General features: G+C 40.3%; 1 protein-coding gene across 1 annotated transcript; it reads right to left on the bottom strand.

Annotated features, from left to right (window-relative positions):
- Window positions 1-13,036: 13,036 nt before the first annotated feature.
- LOC118774439 (terminal nucleotidyltransferase 5C-like) lies at window positions 13,037-15,470 on the bottom strand. The gene is made up of 2 exons (XM_036523784.1): window positions 14,869-15,470; window positions 13,037-13,683 (listed from the first exon to the last, which is right to left on the bottom strand). Exons 1-2 carry the CDS (start codon window positions 15,468-15,470, stop codon window positions 13,101-13,103), a joined length of 1,185 nt encoding a protein of 394 aa, XP_036379677.1. The 3' UTR covers window positions 13,037-13,100.
- Window positions 15,471-24,258: the final 8,788 nt, after the last annotated feature.

Raw genomic sequence — 24,258 nt, 5'->3', positions numbered from 1 at the left:
TTTCTGCATAATCCACCACTAACACATTTTTTTCAGAAAAAAGAGGTGCGTATACTGTCATGTTCTGCTGCACTTTAACGGCTATATTAGTGTTTTAGGGGTGGTAAACTCCTTTTCCGTATGCTCCAGCATTGTAATATTGCAATGGTTCAACTCCTCCTGGCCGAGGAGGTGTACTGTAGATAGTCTTTTTTCCCCAATCCCCCAAAATATACACACTGGTTTAATCCACAATAAGGACTGAAAGGTACACAGTGCATGCTGTGTGTGTATGAGTTGGGAATCCGAAAAAGCGGCTCACTCCCACACTTTCTGTAACAGAGGGAGAGTACATTCTCAGGCCCGAGCCCTCCTCCTTTCACCTCACGGTGACTGTGCAAATACAGCCCTCCCATTCAACAGTCCAAACTGGCAATGAGCCAACTCCACATCCAGAGGGAGATCAGGGAGAGGGAGATTGTATAATGCTTGTGCAGCGTGATGGATTGAGCGGTCATGAAGGCAATGGCTGGGGCTGCAGTCTGATTTGCTGTTATTGAAATCAATAGTAGCCCAGAATCCATCACCACAGAAGAGGTGAGAGCCACGAGGGACTGCAGGGACTTTGCTTTGCCCAATGCTCTCCATTACAAGCAAAAAATAAAGTACTGGAGTGTCACAATGAATCTCACTCCTTGAGACAATGACAATGCCAATGGTGAAATGACAAATCATCAGTTAACTACAGTGAATAAATAAAATACATTTCAACAATTCTACTCAAATCTTCATGATTAATGCAAACAGCATTTTACCAGAGAACTGCAATTACTCATTAAATCAAATGTATTCTGACCTTGTTTAACAGGTATAGCGCAGGTCTGACTATATGCCTGATGACATTCTGGCTCATTACCAACATAATTGGCTAGTGGCCCACATTTGCAAGAGCAGAGCTTCTAATTACCCACTTGTCAATTTCTAACTATACATAGGCGTACTTGAAAGCATGGCTTCAAGTCAAGGTGGCACGTCATGCTGGAAAGTCAAAGTGGTGTTCCATGAAAACAAATGGACAGCACAGCTAATTAGGCAGGTACAATCATTACCATGCTACAGTAAATTGCAAGTTTGTTAGCTATCCATATCACAATGTATCAGAATGAAGCCATGATTGCTTTGTTAGCTAGCCAAATAGTTATTTATGTACAGCTGCCTTAATTAACCAGTCTTCTCCATAAATAACTGTAAAATCCTTTTCTGCACTTTTTATGTTCTTCCCCCATTATGCTTTCCTCCATCGTGAAATCACCCATTGTATACTAGGCTTGTCGCATCACTAAGACCTCACTAAGGTAATATGAATGCAGTACGCTTACCCACAGCCAATGGATAGTTTTTGCATTACAAGTCACATGGTGCACTACAGCAGAATGCGACACTTAGTGGAGGATAGGCGCTACTCCACTCACATCATCTCAGCAACTCGCAGGTACCTGACGAGTTGCAGGGTGCCTGAGAGTGGTATAATGAAAACACTCTTGCCTACCCACTCACCCCTGTCCACAGTAGAATACTACCAATTTGTCCAGCCACTGTGGGCTCCTAGTTATTGTTGGCAAATGACAGGGTTGCGATTGAACCTCGGCCTTAGAGCTCAGCTTGCACTCAAAGCAAGTGTCTTAACCATTCAGCTGCACAGGTCCCCATCCCTTCTGCATATGCATATTCTGCACATGTCACAGAAATTCCCTTTTCACAGAGTCAGGGCACTTATTCATTCATAATTAATGTAAATTGACATGCTACTAAAGGGAATAGATTTCAAGCCAGTTGTTTTCTCCATTTTCCAGCAGTAACAAGCAAGCTCTGAAAGGGCTTCGTGCTTTTCAGTAAGTGATTTAGAAGAAATGAGCCGTAAGGGCTTCATTGATTGAAAGGAATGCACACTATGTTTGGTAGAACTGAATCAAATCCTGTCAGGATCTCCATTTGATGTCATAATTATTGATTGGAGGATGGACTGGCAGACGAAAAACGTCAGATTTCTGGAGGTGTCTATTATGCGCTAATTAGAACAAGATATCCTTGGGCACCTTCTTGGTTTGTCAGATATTCACCTGCATTATTTCACTGTTGGTCGGTGACGTCACTACATGTGTGGTGTGCCTAACACAATGACACAAGGACCAATGACTTCCAATCAATTGAGACCTCAAAATAATATAAAAAGCAAAAGCAAACCATTTGCTCATTTGTTTTTTGATTGTCCAAGAGCAAAGAAGTTGTGTAAAAAACTAGAATTTAATGACAAAATGGCTCTACTTTATCATCACATAGTCGTATAGAAATGATATCACATCAGGAAAAGGCTTTGCTGGAGTACATCAGTCATTCTTACCACATTAGAACTAATCATGTTCATTGATTACATTGATTACATACAAGGTTGGCCATTTTTTTTAACAGTACCCCCAAGCTTCCAAGTCAGCAGAAAGAAAATTGCACTCAGAGCATTACTTTGAGATCATTAGCTCTTTTTAAAGGGACAAGACAGCATGGTCAGATTTTGTACACAAAATTGTTTCTTTAAATATTCTCTACAAATGAAGACCAAACAGAGAAGTTAGAAAATTATCCCTCTCTGTAGTGTCGAGTAATTTCAGCAAGAAAATAAATACACTATGAAGTCAGAATAAATTTTTAATATTGCCAAGGTGAGTAGTGCATTGTATCAAGACTCAAGACACACATTAACCACCTAATACAATGAATTCTTACAATGCCACAATGACATTGTGGCAACATGGTAACATAAGGTGTTTGCTGTTTTTAATTGTCTGTGAGACACAGACTCCCATTGCCTAACTACCTGTCAAAGAACATAGTTTCTCCTGTGATATGTTTGTAACCTACCCACCCATTTTTAAAATAAGACCAGTTCTTTGCTTTCCTGCACTTCCACAGATTTTGCATGCTCCTACTGTCGACATTGGAGTTTGTAAATTTGTTCATTTGATTTTGGGTCAAGGTTTTATTTTCTCTAAAATGAAAACATTTCTTCACTTGGTGAATGTTTGCCATTATATGTCATGCTTGTGTGCAAGGGTCTTGTCAAATCTTACTCAAACTCTGAACGAGTTGCCATAGACTTGCAATTTCTTTTGACATCTGGGTCACTTGCACTCAGAAATGCTTTGAAAGACGTCATGAATGGACGTCAGCAGGCTAGATTTACGAGACTGTGCATAACTGAAAAGCTTGACACATTCAGCATCATTAAAATATCTTTTTTGCCATCTCCTTTATTTGTAACAGCAAGGCCAAACCAGATAAAAAATGTTAAAAAAGAGTTCAGTTTCTTGATTGTCAGGAAATAGCCTGAGAAATGTAGGCTGGAGAGATGACAAGAGCAATGTGTCATAGAGGTCAGTTTTATATGTCCTCAAACTCTTCCAGCACGAAGGGTATACACTCAATGTTTTCTCATGGTAGCAAAGCTGCTTATACGAAGGCAATACATTTATAGAAGCACTGTACTTCAATATTGACTGGCATAAAAATGCAACGCAATACATTTCTATGTCCTCCATGTTTATCAATACCCCTGATTAAATTGACCTGATTGAGGTGCCAGGTGAAAACCTACTTAAGCACACTTGTGCACAAATGGAGTTTATCAACAAAAAATGTATTCTCATCTTCAGAATAGGAAATTATTGTTGGTTTGTCCTTTGGTAGTTAGTTAAAGTAATTAATTTAACCCACTATACCACAGTTGCTTTACCCAGGAGTCACAAGGTGCTACATTTGCACATCCACTATTGTCAATAAAGTGACAAACCACACTTTTTTACAATAAGATCAGACTTCACTTAATGTTGACTTTTTATTTAGAGGCAAAATGACATACTAACATGGTTCTACAACTGCAATAATCAGTGATTGTAAACAGGCACTGGATTAAAAGAATGAGTTTTTCAGTAGTTTGTCTGACTGTGCAAATGTGTTGCCTTAGAAAGACCTAGAATGCCTCTTAGCACTTCAACACATCAGCTGCATCTTATGTCACTGAGGGACTTCAAAGTTACTGTTTGCCTCTAAAATCCCCTCATTCTGCATTAAACCCAAAACAGCATGCCATGTATCTGACACCTCAGTAAAGGTTCAGAGCAAGGGTGCACTGCTGCACACATCCACGCTATCAGGATGGAGAATGCACACGGAGCGTTGCTCATACTGGTAGAGAGTAGTCTTTAAAAACGTCTTCACTAGTTTCACCATCCTAGCCCATCCCATTAGGCTCCAAGTTTCCATTTATGGAGATCAAAGCTTTCCAGTTCTCAAGGAGCAAGGCTAATGATTCACCATCTGTTATGGCTGTCTGATGAAAACCAACAAAACATTCATACACTACAAATTGATGGTCATCATACCTAAGCAACAACTTGCCCGAGTCTCCTGGTATCTTGTGTTTCACCTGCAACAATGGCAAAAATTGAACAGGCTGTGCAATTTCACATGTGACCTGGTCTGAGACACGTTCCGTTTCTGCTCTGTATGTTGCGATAAGACTTTTTACTTTTTTGGAGAAGATTTGATGAGAAGGTTGTCACTTAGTTGGAGTTGCATTTGTACTAAAAATCCTTGTTTTTGAGAAGGGAAGGTAATTCACTTGCTTTCCATGTTCTAAGTTCATTTTGAAGGCAACACCACAGCCCCATTCCAAATCTTTGTGAGATTAAATCTTCACTACTGCAGACACATGTGTAGTGTGTTTTTGATGATTCTTCATTTACCCTGACTGTCTTTTCCGAAAGGTTGCACCAATCTCTGCCAAATGCACAGCATTTAAAACAGTTTTTTACCAGCTTCTGTCCTTGGTGCCCACACTCATACAGATGATTTTACAATTGCTGGCAAAAATGGCCATGAGCACAGTGGAGAAACAGGCTTAATAACATGACTGTAATAGTGGAACGTGCTTCTCTGTCTGGCTAGAAGCTGGCTGTATATATGTCTTCTATGGAAACTCACACTGATGCAAGTAATGTTGAAATTGCCACTTGTTCCTTTAAGCCTAAATTTACCAAAACTCGTAACAATAACAGAACAAAAATACTTTTCATGTTGTGAAATGTATTTTACATGTGTTAATAAAAACTGTGAGTGCCAATGGCAATAATTATTCACTGTAATTAAGTGTAATGATGCAAGTCTTTTGTGATATTGATACCAATTTGCTGTATATCAGTATATACATCCCTGTAGTATGAATGATTTCATTTTGTAAAGACAATGATTTATTGGCATGCAGTTTAATATTGATTGAGGAAAAGAGATGAAAAAAAAGTCTGAATCTCTGCTCTAGTTCCAATACTACGGTCTCATTTTGCTGCTATCAGGCCTCAACAACTGTGCATGTGCACCAGGTGAAAGCTGGGGTACTTGAACTCCATCTCTTCATAAACTCAACTATTTCTGATGGCAAGCAATGAATTGCATTATAATCAGTGCTACAGCAAATGCCAAAGCTAAGCAGCATATGGCCATATTATGTGGTTTGCTTCATGATACTCAACACAGTGTTGCATTGTAATGGCACAGTTGTTCTATAAATGTTCTATAAACAACGGCATTTTCACACAGACAGTGTGTGTACCCTCTCGATCATGAGCCCCCATAATGAGCCTTGGCTTAATCAGTGGGTTTGAGGGGTTCTGCTATCTCATGATGGTAAAAACGGTGCAAGGTAAGCTCAGCATGTTCGTTGGCATTGTCTTGGCAGGAGCTGCATGAAATGAAAATCCAGCATCAACATTTGACTTACTGTGGCCAGGAAAGTGAACTTATTTCCACTGCTATCGATCATTTTAAATGACCCTCCACTGGAAGTACAAATGTTGCACTGCAGAGAAGGCATCCGATGTAGGGGTTCAAACAACATTTTACGTTGAATGCAGTTTCTTTACTGATGCAGTGTGACTCTGCATTGCACTGACAGCATGTTATTTCACCAGTTTTACTTCTTTCACTGTGAGATACACACTTATTTTAGTTTTTTCCATTCTGCAAATGATAGCATTTTCTGTTTCAAACAACCAGGGAATAACCATTACCAGACTTTATGTACAACATGAGAGTCTAAAGCACATGGATCAGAATGTAATGTAATGTAATTTCACACTGTTCACACACGTGTAAAATACATGTTGTTTCTTGGTCCAAGGCCATGCTCAACATGGCTGCCATATGTTATTGACTTTCCACTGAATTTACTGATCATCTGGTATACTTATCAAATGCTCTAAATGCAAATTCATCAGATAAGGACCGTGGATGAGTGCAGATGTGGCTATACCAAACCATGCCAGACATGGAAAAACACATAACAGTTCAGAACAGAGCATGACTTTATTTGGCAACTTTACTGCACACGATGTGTAGATGTGTGTTAACTGCTGTCTATTGTCTTGGGTCATACGTCCCACCAAAGAGGGCAGTCAAACACATTTTCACATGTGCAAGGCTGGCCCCATCTTTCTGGGGACCACAGCAAGATCTTGAGTGTGGACCCCCCACACCCCACACAATATCCTCACGTATGCATTGGATAAATAAACAGTTAAGTATTTTTATTGTTTAGGACAACTTAATAAATGTTAGATGTAAATAAAATAAATGTGAAATATAACAATGTTAAACATAACACATTATTGCATTCAATGAACTGTAAACAACATTGTTCTACTGTCCAAAATAGCTGTACTCAGAAAGTCTAAAAATAGTGGTGTGAACATTTTCTTGAGGCAAAGTCCTCAATGATTTCATCATATGACCACTGCAGGCCAACCACCAAATCAATGCAAATTATTATTTTAATTTCAGCTTGACTCTTCAAGTATTAATTTGATCTAGAGTGTCGTTTGCTAGCTAGCAATCATTCCTCACCTGAGAATGATGACCTAGCTGCTGCTAGCTTGGCTAGCTAAAATGCAAACCAGCGAAGCTGAGCTGGCAAGCTAGCCATTTAGTTCTTATGACCACATGCTTCAATTTAAAGCTTGAAGGCAAACATTAACAGCTACTATTATGCAGCTACATGCCAGGAGCCAGCTCCTCATATGTTCATAGCATCCTCTTTCTTTTCATTTTGCTTTGTACGGTTTGTTTTTCACTTTCCCCCACATTTGGTTTGGGCCTTCGTCATATACAACCTGACTGTCACTAAACATAGATTTCATTACTCTCTTAATGTTAACTCAGCTTATTTGCGGGACATTTCAGGTCTCAAAATGTGCTATCAATCTTAGCTTGCAATTACTTGCCATTCGGCTTGAAAGCCTTTTGTTTGTCTGCAGCCCCAGGTTTTCAGTGATTATGCACCTGTTTTTTTTTTTTTTTATGGGAAAGCAAATCGCCACTTCAGCAGGAGAATTCTTAACTAGCCCCATTAACATGCTTTGATGTATTACAAAGCTTTTTTGGATTTTCTGAATAGGAAATTATATTACTATGGACATAATTACTTGAAGAAGACAGGTTAGGAGGTGTTGGATGCTGGCATGAGCCCTGTGAAAACCCTATTTCATGTATGGTAACAATAGTGGTTTAATTTCCCCTGACATTTTCTTTGTTCAGCTGATGTAACTTCTCACCTTAAGTCTAACGTGGCTATGTAGATTCATGGTAAACCAAGAATAGATTGTATAATGTGATGGAAATCTTGGCATCTGTGATTTGCAACAAGCAGAAGCAGTTATTGAGTTCCGGGGGTATATACTCATTCACCAAGGGGCATTTTATTTCCACAGGATAATGAAAAATTTTGAAAATTTGAATAAATCCTATGTTTGGAATTCTAAAATTGTCTATGTACTATGTGCTGCCATAGATTTTTAGAAAATCACTTGCAACGATTCCCAAAGACGATCATTGCTAAATGTTTCTAATCGGCTAAATAATCTATTGTTTTATTAGCTTTGGACAGACTAGAAGAAAGAAAGAAAGATAATTCTAGGCTTTCTAAAGGCACAACATTTTTTTTTTTTTTTGCAGAAGGTAGAAATAAACACTTCTCACACATACCTTTCCTTTCCATACCTTCACACATATCTTTAACTCACACTTCATTTTTGAGCCTTTGGCTTTATGTGTAGGAAAGAAAAAACATGCCTGACATTTCCACTCCAAAATGTGTGTAGAATTCATTAGCTGTTTCAGTATCCAGGCAAACTGGCAAACACAAAAGGAAAATGGGTGATATAATAGAAATTGAGGCTGCCGGCAACTTTGTTGACTTCTTTACATGTCCCTGTATGACATCCAATTATTTGTACTCTTTGCATTATTAAGCACACAATACAACAGGCAAGGGGAATTGCAATGGAATAGTTCTGCCTTGTCTGGTTCCTATAGTTAGTGAGATGTGATCTAGGAAAAAGTATTTGTTAGGTCTATGGCTTTAGGGAGTTTTGAATTATATCGATTTGCTATGTTGTTTCATAGGGAACTTGTAAAGGTTACCAAGTAATAGCTAAAAGTAGCCCTTCAATGCTGTCAAAAGGTTTCTTTGCATTCACAGGAAAGACATATTTCTTTTTGTATAATTGAATAGCCTAATTGAATGAGTTATCTACCTGATTTGTAGTTGGACATTCTCTCTCTCTCTCTCTCTCTCACACACACACACACACGCACAGAGACAGAGACGGAAGGAGAGAGAGCAGTCAAATCTGGATTTCACTGGACTCCAGGAACAAACTGAACCCATCAACGAACAGGAAGCCACACATCAGATTTTAATACCTGTTGAAGAGGAGTCAAATTACCTGTCCCCTGTTTATGAAACAAATTTGACCTGAATGCGGCAACGACAAAGTCTCTGAGAATAAAGGTTTATATGTGTTTATATATAAGAATTCTGGGCATCCACTTTGTTACTATACCTGCAGCCAAAGATGACAGAGAATCTCTCTAATTGACAGGCCAGCTACAGTGACAAAGTGGCTGTTTGCCCAGACCTACTGTTCTGTTGATCAAAGCCCCTAAGCTTTTTCCTTGGGACAGTGATAGAGAGTGTCATGACTTGAAGGGAGAGAAGGCTAAGTGAACTACCTCCTTGTGTTCTCACTGGAGTTTGTAAGTACTGTTAAAAGAAATTGGATATACCAGACAAAATATTGTTCCAAACTCCCAGCTAAAACTGACATATGAATGTATTCAGTTATAAACATTGCTGTGGGTATCTTCGCTTTGCATGACTGTTGTTTAAAAATTAACAAGGGACCTTTTCAGACTAACAATGGCAGAGCAGTACATGTGCATGTCCACCCTGTCCATGCAGCATAAGGGCCGGTGTCTTGTAAGTGCTCCCTCTGCTGGTGAAAATGACATACTTCATCTCAAACCCCAGTGGGCATCTTTTATTCATCATTGCCCTAATATTTGACATTTTCATGTAATAACATGTTGTATTACATATAATTAACCAAACTCAAACCCCCGAACAACCCCTGCACAAACTCTGAACTGAACTCTAACCCAGACAGATTATTCCTGTAAAGCAAAATGGACGCTAGCATGACAGTTGCGGGCAAACTCAGGATGCCTTCTCTACGGCTGATTAGCTGGAGACCCCTGTAACCCTGATGGCCATGACACAATCAGAGCTGACAGAGCCCTCTTTGAAGACAGAAGTGTACATTTGTTCCAGCAACAACACTCATTTGGAATCCTGATGGATTAGAATCAGGCTACCCTCACCTCCCGTGCAAGTCACAACCTCATGCTGTAATTGGTCATGGTCCTGCAGAGCGTTTCAAGATGACTGACCAGAGGGGGATGGTGTAGATTTTGACTTGATCTAGGTTCCATTTCATTTCACTGCTCTGCATGTAGTGTAGTTCTACATTGCCATAGGCATTGCAGAACATATTTAGAATGCTTCTCCTTGCATTAGGTCACATTAATGCCAAGCCTCATTATTGGCATGGACCTTAAATAATTAAGTAATTGGTCTGATTATATACACATTGCCTTATGTGTGGAATGATTCAGACCATAATGTTGTTCATGTGGAGTGTAATGTGTGTTAAGAGTGTATTAACAAACATATACAATATAGTTTGTCTTTTTGATGAAGTTTTGAATGGTGAAAGAATAACTGAAACCTGTGGGAAAACTAGTTTTTGGTCCAGGTCAGGAATGTAATTGAAACCCTTTTGAGATGATTCTCATACGCTACATCGCAAAAGTGGAATCACTAAAACTTTGAAGAAATGGGACCTCAAATTTTTCCAAAATTCATCCCTAACGTAGCATGAAAACAAAAATTTTCCCACTTGGGAATCAATAAAGTTATCTCTCTTAAGTAAAAAAACAAGTTCCGCTTTACAAGCATCAACACTCACAGACCAAAACTTTATTGGTGTTATGTTTTTTTTTTTAAAACAGGGTACCTGAGTGGTGGAAACGGAAAAGGATATTACTCTCCAGGAGCTTTTTATTACATTTATTTCCATAATCGAACACAGACTGAAAAATCTTTGCTGTATACAACAATTAAAGGAGCTCTAAAGAAGGGCAAAAAAATATTACATACACCTGAAGAAGGAGGAATCCCAGATTTGAATCATATAAGCTCCCCGCTTCCCAGACTTTATTTCTCTCTTTATGGACATGCTGTCGTGACTTCAGTCACAGGCACTTGTGTGAGTTTTCCGCAAAATCCATCTTTGGTCATAGTTGGGGCAATCATCTTTCTTGTGTTCGATCTGTTCTGAACCTAAAACATTTCTGTCTACATTAGCATTCATTTCAGAAAGGGACTCGGAAGGGGGCTGCGGCAGGTCTTCTTATCAACTCAACAAGACAAATCTGTACTTTACAAAGCAGCAATCAGATGGCCCCCAGAGTCATCTTCCATCATGGACGGTTGGCAGTGTAAGATTAATGAGATCTACAGATAGGCACATAGACAGGAACACTCTGGAAAAGACTATAAAAACCCAATACTTCACAAAATGAAACACAGGCTGTGTAACCAGTCAGAGTCAGTCAGAAGACCAGTCTCTTTAGCAATGTGTTAGCCTTGTGTCAGAAAACCCAAGGGACTGTAGGTTTGGGACTTTAGGCTCTTAACAACAGACAATAAACCAATATGACAGTAATGAACTATAATGCTATCAATATAACTTAATCAGATCAATGAAATTATATTGTTTAGCACCCTTCACAATGGTATTGTAAAAGAGTATACCAGTACAGATTTATACAAGCAACAGGTATACTGACAAGGACCATAAATTTGAAATGGTTGCTTTAGTATGAAAATCTAATCCAATCGATTGTATGATGAATCAACAAATACCAAAGTGTAGTAGATTGAAATAATTAATTCCCTGACAGCCCTATCATGTTTTGCAAGTAAAAAATAAACATTTTTATTTTAAGTATAGTGAAGCTATTTCATTGAATGTAGATGTTCCCTAGTGGAATGTGATGGTAGTGACATCTGACTCCTTCAGTCCGTTCTGTCTAATGCTGAACCACACATTGTAGGTTATTTCCTGGACAATGATTTATCGTCACAATACAAATGCAGAACTTTGCTGCAATATACACAAAACACAGCCATTGTGTCCATTAGATCATTAATTACTTTTACATGTTCATTCAACTTTCTTCAAATACAGTCAATTAGAGCAATTTGGCGATAATGATCTCTCTCTGAGAGTAAAGGTTTGCATGCACGTATATGGGCACAAATGAATAAAGACATGAATTAGGAGGTGAACACACAGCACTGCCTTCTGATTGGCTCAAAGCTATAAACTTTTCATCAGAGCTTAATCTGAAAATCTGGCAGAGCCTAGAGGAGTGGGAGACTTCACGTAATTGCCTCCAGTCAATTGCAGACATATAACTTTACCACAACTTTAAGCTGTTTTTGTTCATATACAGTTCAGCTATCTTTTCACCTATAAACAACACTGCAATCATATAAATGTCATTCGGCACGTTTCCATACATGTCAGGGCCTACAGAACAAATCAGTCCTTGTGGTCTCCACCTAAGGCCTGTCTATCATGATATTCTCAACCTTTATGGGGCTGGTAGTGTTTAACAATCATCTTAACAGGCATGACTTGTCATTGTGAGTTGGTTTTGGCTAAACCTTAGTGCGTGATCACTTCTAAAAGCTTTTTGAGGGTTTATTTTAATAAGGGTCCAGCAATGGTCCAGCATTGCAGTGAGCAGTGTTTATTTTAAAGTCTGTGTTTATAAGAACACAGAGCACTTTGGCTCCTGATTGAAAGATTAGACCACATTTCTATCATTCCATCGGTGCTGTTGATATATTAGTGATTTTCTGATGGGTTTTGTGGGATGCTTGTCCTTAACGTTAGGTGCTGCAAAGCTGATGGCAAACTCTGGACTACTAGGGAGGCAGTTTTAACTTGCTTGGAGCTTGCTGTTAAAACATTCTCTGCCTCTCTTGAATTAATGCTGCCATCCCAAAAGAGAGATGACAGTCACTTGTCATTTGGAATGCTGGGAACTTCTGAAAAGGTGCTGCTTACTTTTGGACCTCACAGCTGTGTAGGACAGAGCAGCCGCGTATAGTAAATGTGCATGGCATCATCAAAAACCACAGGGAGTGTCTCTTTGTCCCTCAAGGGGAATGGATCTTAGTGGACAATAAAGGAGAAATGCAGACACAAGATCGAGAGGACCCTCTTAAGTTGATTGTCTGTCCCTGCTTTCTTAGTGGCTAAACCACGCGCAATGGCCTTGACTCTGTCACCCTGATTCTCGACTCATTGTTTCTTTTCCCCGGAGGGAACTACTCCACTCTAGGTCTCAGGCATGGACTGCCTGCAACTGCTGCCCAAGGCTTGGTCTGGAGTGTTCTGCTTTTATTCCCAGATTTTCACCCTTTTTTGATTTGAAATGAAACACAGGCTGATGCATTAGCCACTCTCTCTCTCATGCTTGTAATTTTGTGAGGGGGTTTCATTTTTCTTTTTGTCTTGTTTTTTTGCAGCGGCTACTGTTGTTGCAGAATGGTGCAGTTAATCCTAGTGGTGCTCATTCCTGCTCTGACCCACTTGTGTGAGCTAGACCAGGCCTGTCTGCATGTGGATGTGTAGGGGGTACGGGTGGTAGATGAGGGGTGGCTGGCTGTGGGCGATATAGTAGTTGCTGAAGTTGTGGTCGGCCATGTAGGGCGCCGGCTGGTAGAAGCAGGTGACATTGGTGGTGTTGGGAATGGCGTTCTGCTCACCCAGCACCTTGAGGGCCAGGATGGTGATCATGTTGAGGGTCTGCCGACGCTCGTGGCCCATCAGGCACACTGTGCTCTCATTGACCACCCTCCGAAGGGTCATCAGGTAGTCGTACTTGCTGGACTCTTCGCCGATGAAGTGGTTGCGCAGGTAGGACTCGATCTTGCGCTGCTGCTCGTTGACGTCGGGGAAGTCGATGAAGAAGCGCGAGCACATGTAGCGCTCCAGGGTCTTGATCTCCGTCTCACTGGCCGGCTTGAACTCCCGCACCAGCAGGTTGCTGTACTTGAGAAGGCCCCCGCCCCGTATCTCCTCTGGGTTGCGAGTGGCGATTAACCGGTAGCGCAGGTGGTCCATAGCCTGCTCGAAGTCACCGTACATGCTCTCTGCCACCACTGTGATGGCAGGGGGCTCACTGGGCAGAGGTGCAACTTCTGCTGTGTGGCTACTCGGCGCTGCCCTGTGCTGTGAATCCACAGCTTGGGAATCAAGTTGTGGCTGCTGGGTTGCAGGCTCTTGGCTCTTTTCCTCACATTCTGGCTCTGATTTACGAGGCACCGCCTCTTCCCTGTGAGTTTCCGGTTCATGATGCTGACGTTGTGAGCACATTGTTTCAACTTGTGATTCTGTGTCATGAGACTCAGGGGTTTGATCCCGAATTAGTTCTAAATGGGTCAGGGTGGGCACAGCTAACAGCTCAACTTGACATTCTTTGTCTTGTGAATTGCGAGATTTAGACTCTGTGATTTCAGCTATCTTTTCTTCTGGTGCAGATGTATTTGGTTGTGTTTTTGAAATAGTTCTTACAGAATCTAATACATGATTGGTAAGAACTGGAAATTCATTTACTAAGGCTGTTTTTTCAGGAGAGACTGGTGCAGCGGTCACCTTCTTTGACATTTTCCGCGGAGGTTTTGGTGAGGAATGCTTAAGGACAACCATCTGAGATTTTTTGCAGGTTTTCTTGGCAGGGGGTGGCAATGGATGTTCAAGATATAAGTTCTGAGTTTCCTCTGTAACGGTTGTGGAGGGTTGGGTTGGGGATTCACATGGTACGTTAAGTGGTGCTGACTCTTTGATGACTGAATTATCAATGGAGGATATAGATTCACAGGGGATGTCCTTTGCTTCCGGGCACAAAAGTTTGATACAGGCTTGGGTTTCTGATCTTTGTGGGTTCTCTGTCTCTGGAGATGCCTCAACATGTAAATGTGTTTCAGGGGGTGAAGCATCTGTGAGCTCTTCTAAAAGAGGCAACACTTCCAGCTCTACCTTTACTTCTGGCTCTAAATCAACCTCAGTACTCACTGACTCTGGGTCCTGTTCTGGTTCCATCATTTCCACCACTTCTACCACTGCCTCTGCTGTCTCAGATGCTGCCTCCATTGTTTGAGGCAGATCATCCTCTTGCAACACTACCTCCTCATTGTGGCATAGGCGGTCATCAACATTTGGAAAGGTCTGTGCTTCGACAGAGTCCAAGTCCAAAACTTGGTTTGGAGGTTCTTTCAAATCATGAGAGGTGGAGGGTGGCTCCTCATTTGGAGCCAGTTGCCTGCTGCCCTCAGCTGAAGACGCTTCATTGACCAGCTTCTGACACTGGGCCACCTGCCTCCTCTCAGCCTCCAGGTAGGACTCAAGCATACGGTCCAGGATGATCTGGAAGGAGTCCACGCTAAACTCAAACTGCCGGCGCAACGAGTTGACGAATTTGAGCTCAACGTTCTTTCCACGGTTGTTGGAAAGTGAGATGAGGCTCCAGCGGTCATGCTCATTGAAAACCTTGACCATCTTCTGCACATAAGCCTCCTTCATGGTCAGGGCAGTGATCTTGTCTTTGTTAACGCCTTGGGGCAGGAAGTCCAGCAGGCAGCCCAGTACCACTTCCTTGATGATCTGGAAGTCCTCCTGCCGAGGCAGCTCCACCCCAAAGATGATGTCCAAGTCCTTGTAGCTGGTGCCATTCTCCTTGACCAGCACGTGGCTGGCGGTTGAGCCATTGAGACGGACATCCCTGACCTTGATCTCCCTCTTCACTAGCCTTTCCTTCACCACATGGATGATGTCCTTGGGTTTCACCTCCAGTGTGGGGAAGTTTCCCCTTCCATGGATGGGGATCACCTCTGTAAGGACCTGGTGCAAAGTCTGGACCTGCTCCTCGGTCAGGTTGTGAAAGCGGCGGTCTGTGCTGAGCTCTGTCATCTTCACCTGCTGTGCCAACAGGAAACAAGATAGAAAAAAAGCTTTTTAAATGAACAAGATGGATCATTGTATTCTGTATAATAATCATTATTTCCTAGACAGTTTAATCCAAACTTAATACAACATTGTTAATTAGCTCTTCACTGCAGGAGAAAGCTGTCATTGTGCAAATCAACACAGTATGCCATTTGTCACATATTTGGAGCAATTTTTTCCAGGGCTGCTTGTGTGAATTGATATTGAATTGAAACCACTAAAATATTTTTTTATTCTTTTCCACTGTAATGTTTTTTCCTACATACTCAGCTGTCATAATTGTGGGTTTCATTTCACAGTTACATTTATGAATTAGTATTCTTGATTCTGTGGGAGGAAACGCAGAATCAAGGTAATATGTGTATGTAATGTGTGTTGTTTTGAAAAAAATGTATGTACTATGATGTTTTCTTCCTTCTACCTCTGTCTCTTTATGATGTATATTATAACCTTGAATGGTGTTGACTCTCAATAATTACTTTAATGGGTTCTTCTTTGGTCTTTATGAGCTGTGAGCTCTAAATGCTCTGGCACCATAAATCAAACCATGGCTGAGCATCTCGGCAAGTGCTAAAAAGTCCTGCTTATAAAAGAATTTGAAACACATGAGACTGTTTATTTACATTAGTAAACTATAGTAACAGCAGTAGCAACGGTAATAGTAGTAGTAGTCATTGTAAACAATAGGTCATTGAGCAGGTCCCCTCCAGAGTGACCAACAGCACATTACCACATGTAGGACATGTAGGACATACAGCATCTGTGTGACAACAAATGTGGGAAAAAAACACATCAATGTCAAAAAGGGTAATAGTAGGTATAATAATAATAGTGGTAATGATCAACAGTACAATTACAGTATTACTACCACTCAGTCCTGCCCCAGTGCAATCTATAAAGAAACATTTCACTGTCATTCACCATAGCAGATACTTTAAACTAATGAATTCCAGACATTTACACGTTGCAATTATTAATGCGTTCAGTTTTACATTGCCTGTGTGCGGTATAAAACACAATGGTAAATTTAAGAGTAAAACAGCATGCTTGTTAGAAATATTGGCTGTTTTGTTGAAGGTAATACCCTAGCACCTTGAGGCATTCAAACTCAATGAAAGCTCCTCCAGCAGGTTGCTGGGGACATTGTGATTAATCAGACAATAAAGGCACAACAGACAAGCCAAAGGCATCTGTATTTGTAATATAAATATTATCAGACTCTGTTTGGCACAGGAATACATTGCACACATTCCTCTAAAAAATTCAAGAGCATATGTTCCCAGAGCCTGAGCTGTCATGAATTCACAGTTTTGTTGACAATGTTTCCAACATGCCAATGCTGATTTTTCACCCCATATGGAGAGTGGGAGAGGAAGAGGACAGGGATAGAGAAAAGGAGAATCTTGGATAGAGGCCTGTATTGTTGACAGTGGGCTTTGGTATATTTTGTAGGATCATAAATATAAATCAGGTCAACAGGCAAAAGTGTTCCTTAACAAATTTACTTTTCCGATCTGACTAACTGCTGGATGGGATAGAAAATGATCACTGGTAATAAAACCGAAAGCTTCAGTTTTGCCACAAGCTAGTTATTTAAACAAAGCCTTTTTATAACTTTACAGTCATAGCATAATGCTGCTTTAGTTAGCTGTTTTAGTTTTAGCTCAATTGTGTAAAATTCCATAATACTCAATAGATGGTTTCCATTTTCTCTGAAACCACTGCAATGCACTCCATCATTTGTCATTATGTGGCTTGTTTTTCAAAATGACACCTCATTTCAAAAAACGTAACCAACCAAGGTTCGGGGAGCAAGCCATTAAGATTTAGGGCACACAAGTACCCGTACTAAATTCCCCATGCTGATGTGAATTAGAAACACAAGGGATGTAATGATCTATTTGAGTGAATGAACTGAAAAAAGGCAATTATTTTAAATCCAGATGGAGTGCGAATAACGTATGTTCACTTATTATTGTTTTTAAAACCAGATCTGAGCAAATTAATCCTTAAATGTCTATTTTAGTACTACAATTAAAAGACAAGGATAGCGAGGCAGCCCGTCCCAGACGCTGCATATTGATTCTCTCACTCCGGAACAAGCAGGGTTAAGCAGCATGACTCATTGCTGGCTTGACGCATTAATCATCCCAGTATCATTGATAAATGGAAGAAAATGTACAAATGTAAATAGTTCCAACATGAACAGATACATAAATATAATTGTCTCTCTCAATCAACAAACTACCACAGCCTTCTAACCTGGTTGCCCATGTACTAACACGCATGGCCAGGCGCTCACGTTAGGCAGCGAAATTATCTGCTCAAAAAAAGGCAAAACAGTAACCATGACAATAATTTTAATCCTCCTATTTTTGTGTAACTTGGGATGGCAGGGAATGGCTGAGCATCTCTGCAGAGGAGGTGAGTCAGAGGCGAGGTCTCCACTGCGACACGCGAGCTGCTTCCTTCACTTCCTGAGCCCATCACAAGCGCACATGCGTTCCCTCTGAGAAGGGGGGCATGGGAAACAGAGGGGAAAAAAAACAGCCCCTTTATCTCCAGAGCGCAGGATTGTGAAGCTGGGTGATAATGGGCCCTTTTCAGAGCTCCTGAGCTGCGCTGATATGTGGGTCTTTGGTGCAGATGCTCTACACTGTGGCATCGGCTGACCACGGGAGGGGGAGAGGGGCGTTTTACGCACGTCTCTCGCCCTGCTCCTTCTGGAAGTTGTACGCACTGTATACCATGCCGGAGGAACACCATGACCTTCTCCATGAGGAGAGATGAAACCTTCACGGGGTTAGATGTCATTTCCCTGGAGAATTTGATCTGGAAGTGAACCAGAATTGAACTGATGCCTGCGTTCTCGGCATACAGAATTGAATTAAGGCAGAACGAGAGAGAAATTGGGACCCTTCAACTGCTTGAAAAGTAATCATATACCACTACCATGATGATTGATATTATTATTATTGATATTACTCTGCGGCTTTCAAGACAGTACATATTCACTGCAGGATTAGAGGATACTCCTGGAAAGTACTCAGCCTATGGCAATGGATATGCTACTTTTGAATTTTAGATACAAAAAAAATCAGTTTCTGTTTTGCCTTAAACACTTACATGTATATAGGGCACATGCCTGTGTTGGTGCCTAACAATGTGCAACAGTAAGTGATAGGAAAGATGCAGATGATCTCATGGCAGGCTTGGAAGACAGGTTCAGGCAATGTGGAGGTATGTGGTAGGGTTACCCGTTAAGATAAACCCCAGAATCAATTAAATGGTCACAACAAGTGCAGATACCCACTTATGTCATACTGTGGCAGTATGGGCAACAACACCAGCATAGCCATCGGATGGTGTTACAGCTTTTTTGAGTCCAAATCTCATATCAGTCACATCTGTGGCAGTGTCCTTACCGTACCCCATACCTGATATACCAATGGGTCAAGGTGCCTTGTAAACATCTTTTCCTGTCCAAATTCAGCCATCCTGACCTAATATTTAAAGTTTGGATCTGTAGAACTGTCTTTCACCTTCATTGCCACTATGTCAGATGTAAAAGAGTTTTGATAGTGGTGGAATCAGAGGAAATAGCATGCTCAGAAACAATTAGAAACATGTTATTTCAGAATGACTGCATGTTGCATTTTGAACTGTAGCATAGAAAGAAATAGAAAGTGAAAGGGAGCTAATCACAACATTTGAGCTGAGGTGTGACTGACTTAATTATAGGCTGCAATGAACATGAGCAAAGTACTCCATTGATGTAAAACGTCATTGATATAAAAGCAGCCGTCTTCCCTCTCTGTCTCCATTTATAATATTGAAACAAAAGAAATGCAATCAATGTCTTTGTTTCTCTTGTCCTGCACACTGCCAGGATCCTCATTGTTATTATTTATTTTTAATGGGGATCAACACTTTGTCTGCCAGCTGTGGCTAATTTTTTTCTGTACTTGGCTGTGAATTAATTGGTGACTTTGCACCTGGGTGGCATGCAATTATGAAGATGCTAATTTATGACTATGACTAAGTGAGACTATTAAGCTCTTCTGACACTTTGATCCATGAAAGTAGATTAATATTAAAGGATGAATATAGATTGAGAGATGTCCAGTAATCATCTCTTATGCTTTTTTTTTTTTTTTTGTATTGCTATTAATTTGGTTCCTTACTGCATGTAGCAGGTTGCCTTTCTGGATAGTTTTGCACTGAGCATGCTGTGTACATCATGCATTTGTGTGCCATATATGTAATTTTGTGGAATATCATTACATTTGTTATAATATTCAAATAGTGAATATGATAAGTTCTTCTTACAACATGCATAAAATCACATAAAAGAACATGACCTTATGGATCTTAAGGTGGCCCAAAGCAGTGTGAGTCCGTTTGTTTAATGAGAAAATATAGCAGCGAGGCCAATACCGACTTAATGCATCAGTCGAAAAGCAAGATAAGAGGCAGGTATACAATGGGCGCCAAGAAAACGCATGCCAAAAACGAGTCATTTCAACAAGTTTTCAAGTGACGCTGGGGACGCATCCCAAACGATGCCCCGCGCTTGGTTTCAAGGAGGGTTATGCACCAAGGTTAATTTTCGTAAGCGTCATGGCAATGCCTGGGTACTGACCGAGTACAAATAAAAAAACACTCCACGGGGCGGCAATGTTGGAAATGTGGCGATGCTGCAGGATTTTGTCTCCCTTTTAACCCCCCCCCCCCGCCGCCTTTCTGTCCCTCCCCTCCCGCTTGCTTCCTCTCCCTCAACTAAGCTTGTATGAGTCATAGCTGGAAAAAACGGCACCCAGATGCATGTCTCCACCTGAATCGTTCTCTGCTTTATATACACCTCATATATATATAGGCGAGACAGAGAACAAAGAGAACAAACACAGTTTGACACTACTTTTGAATTGACAAAGCGGATCTTCTGCCGAGAAGAGGTGAGGAATGTTCTCCGTTATAACCTACAGAGCATTTAACTGTAGTTTATTGTGAAATCTCAACGTAAAACTATCGAACTCGTTGTCTTGTGACGCCTAAAACAACTTTACCGAAGGTTATAGAGACTGATTTGACAACATATGGTCTTCACGTGAAGGAAATGCATACACATAAAAGAGGTCCACTTGTGCAAGACAATTCTGTAGTGAGATGATAATCCTGCACCCCCAGGAGATAAGTGTGCCTCTAAAAATCACAGTGAAAGTAGATTTAATCCCCAGGATGGCAACTGATTACTATAGATTTCTGTAGTAAGAAGTCTGAAGTGTAAGAAGCATTGTTACTTGAGCGGAACAGCCTGTTTGTATCCATTTCTTTTGGAATTTCAGGACCTGTCTTTTCATTGCACTAGGCTACTTAACAACCACCCAATCCCCTAATTAGAAAAAAATAATAACAATTTAATAAACGCACTAACAAAGACAATGCACGCAATGAACTAGCTCACGAAAACGCAAGCAAATCAGCAGCAACAACAATTTAACAAGAATGACAAGAATCAATTAAAGCAACTAGCTACATAGGAAGGGTACAACGACATTCTGCGTTATGTCAAGCAGATAGAGCTGCTTTGCTTTGACAATGTACTTAAAACTTTTCCAAGCAAAAATAAACTGATCACGTATAAACTTGTGAAAATGATCCTTCTGTAATAACACGTTAAATTTGTTCCAGGTTGATCACAAATATCTTAACCACCGTGTTCCTTTTAAATACCTTAATCGGGGTGATCAGCTTGACTAGCCCACCACTTTCCCGGTACGCAAACAAGAACGCTGAATGTACTTTACGCCCCTTCAGTGCAACTGAATGCGCAGTCGTTTTGTAATTTTAGTGGCGCATGGAGTTGGCCATGTTATTCTAAACAATCGTTTGGGTATTTATCTAGCCGAATAGTTAGCCTATATATCGCAGTCAATTCTTTTCCGATAGTTAGCCGACATATCGCCGTCAATTCTATTTCAATAGTATTGTCTGTAATTGATGTTCTGAAGGTGCGCCGCAAACTTGTCCGTTGTCATTTATCTGAATACCGTCACGCACGTCGTAACTAACGCATGAGCGGTACCGATAGTGATCGGGGTGTCAGTAAATACGACAGACAACTCACCTGAGTTACCGATCGACGACACTTGACACACAACACGCCTAGAAGATTTCCAACAGGTACGATCCGACAGGGTTTCCAAGCCGCAGGTGTTGCTGTCTTGACACAGTCAGGTAAGACCGGAGTGAAGCCGGAGTTCCTTGTGCAGACGCTGTCCAAGCAGAACGTGGTGCTGAAATGAAACTCCTAAATATCTCGCACTGTTTTCTCCCAGTCAGACCCTGTAGCGTAAATCAGTTTCCATGGCAACCTGGCGTCACGATTTTAAGGTAGTCTGTGTTGTACAGTCAATCCCTGCCAATGGTATATACGTATCTATGAGGCGAAGATTCACAATGCGGTGAGAATCCAATTTTGTTAAATAGTAATGTTTAGCCATATCAAAATCAACATCATTATGATTAGTCCTTTTAAATATTTTTAACGTGTCAAGCTTTTAAAATCTGTGTCTGGGTATATCTGTGTCTTACCATGCAGGTTTATTGAACTGGGAAGGGTTAATAGGCACACCTATAAATTCACTACTTTTTAAACAATAAGAGATACTACAAACTTCAAAGATTTCTAAGGAATATATGGCCATACTGAAATGTGCAGTGTTTGGAAAAATGTCTTAGAATTCCACAGAGCCATTTAAAGGCAATTTAAATGAGGGCATAGCCAGCTAGTTTTTCTATTATTTGTTATAGATAGTAAGTTCTAACACAATGCTGAGAAGCATATGTATGCCTGAAGAGTGACAGGTTTCATAGATTTTGAACAACAAAACTTATACTGTACAAAATATGCAAATGAAATGGACTCTGAAATACTCTTGGACACTGTGCCTCTTGTCCATCTGTATTATACCAAATGAGCGCATGTGTTCATACAATGCTGCAGTCCAGAGAGGGTACAGAGAGGGCTTTGCCATTGCACTGATGTGGGAATGAGCCAGATCGACAGCTCACCGATGGAGCAGCTCTCATGGGCTGAATTTCCTTTCTCCAGGCAGAAGAGTAAAATCACTATGGATAATAGCATTATATACTCAGATAATTTCTATCACTATCTATACATTGGAGAGGGTGTCATTCTTGAACTCTTTGATAACTTTATCAGACTTTGGATGACTATACAAAAAGAAAGTTAAAAGAATGTGAAAAGTCAGTATTTACATTTCAGTTTCAGTTGCATGGGGCATTTGGAGCCTGCAATGGCTTTCATATTAGCAAAAAACAAGCTATAGGATTTACTTGGTAGTAGGGTTGCAGCTTCAGACTGTAAACAAAAGCACATAAATACCATATAATAATTTAAAAATGTTCAACCAACAAAAAAAACATCTGTAAACACCTCTTGTTTACAGCCAGGTCATTAGTAGGTGCCCCCTATGCTCCATTTCTTTACCTCATTGCTAACAAATAACAGTTAAATTTGACAATCGATGTTAACTCAAACTGCTTAGCTTTTTTGTTATAAGTATAGGCACACTTTTCCCACCAGACAGAAGGTTTTCATCTGTCAAATACCAGACCATTACGATTGAAGTACAATAAAGTGACCTTTCGACAGAGAGACTAAGATGGTGTAACAGGACAGAGACTAAGAGCCCAAGAGCTTCTGAAGTAAAAGACATTAAAAGCCATCATTTTTCCAATCCATACTTTAATCATCAGGATCTTGTGTTTGCATCATTTTAGGCACATGGATGTCTTTAAATTCTGCCTAGTGGTGCAGGTGAAAGTTCCCTAATGTGACATTGACATGACATGACATGATTTCCAATACCTTTTGTACGCAATAGCTGATTGGCCCCAGAACTAAAAGGGTCAAGTTGGGTTCACAGCCAAATTATCCACATGGCCCAAGGACACATGGTCTCACACTCACCACAATAATTGTCAATTTCAGTTTCACAAAGAATCCACATAAATGCAGATCATACTGCACCAGAGAACAGTGTGATCTAATGATTACAGCATGAAAAGCATGGTAGAGCAATGGACTATAATAATCCTGCTGGATATAAACAAAATGCCTTACACAGATGCCCCTTAAACAGGTTAAGCTTAGCCACTACCTGAGACCACCTTTTTTTTTTTTTTAAAAAAAAAAAGGATTTTCTGTTATGATAGAAGATACTTTTCTAAAAGAAAATCTCACAATATGCAATAAAAAACCTAACTGACCATCTCATTTAAAACAATAGTGAACCACATGTAGCCAAAAATGCATGTGCAGATGTGTATATATTTTTGCAAATGCCTTTACCAAAATATTCACCTAACATGAATGCAGTTACATTACAGACTTTACAGCATTTTAGAACTTTTGAAATGATAATATTGGCTGTGATATGCTTAAATATGCTTAAAATATTTAGAAATGTAATACTGTGTGTGTTATTTTTATTGTTGGGATATTAAATGAAGTTAACTACGTGTGTGGGGTAGTGCTGAGTCTCATTTGCAGTTAAGTTTTAAAAATGTTTTTAAACTTAATTGACTTAATTCTGTAATTGTATCAGATATCATGAATAGTTCATAAATATATCAGTTTATTAAACTGACCTATTTTTCTTATTCATTTCATCATGAGAGACAGAAGTTTTTATTGTCACAACCTGAGCAAGGTTACTATTATCAT

The sequence above is a fragment of the Megalops cyprinoides genome, chromosome 3 (assembly GCF_013368585.1).
Source record: "Megalops cyprinoides isolate fMegCyp1 chromosome 3, fMegCyp1.pri, whole genome shotgun sequence".
In the NCBI taxonomy this organism is placed as follows: domain Eukaryota; kingdom Metazoa; phylum Chordata; class Actinopteri; order Elopiformes; family Megalopidae; genus Megalops; species Megalops cyprinoides.
This window is presented reverse-complemented; position numbering and strand designations above follow the sequence as displayed.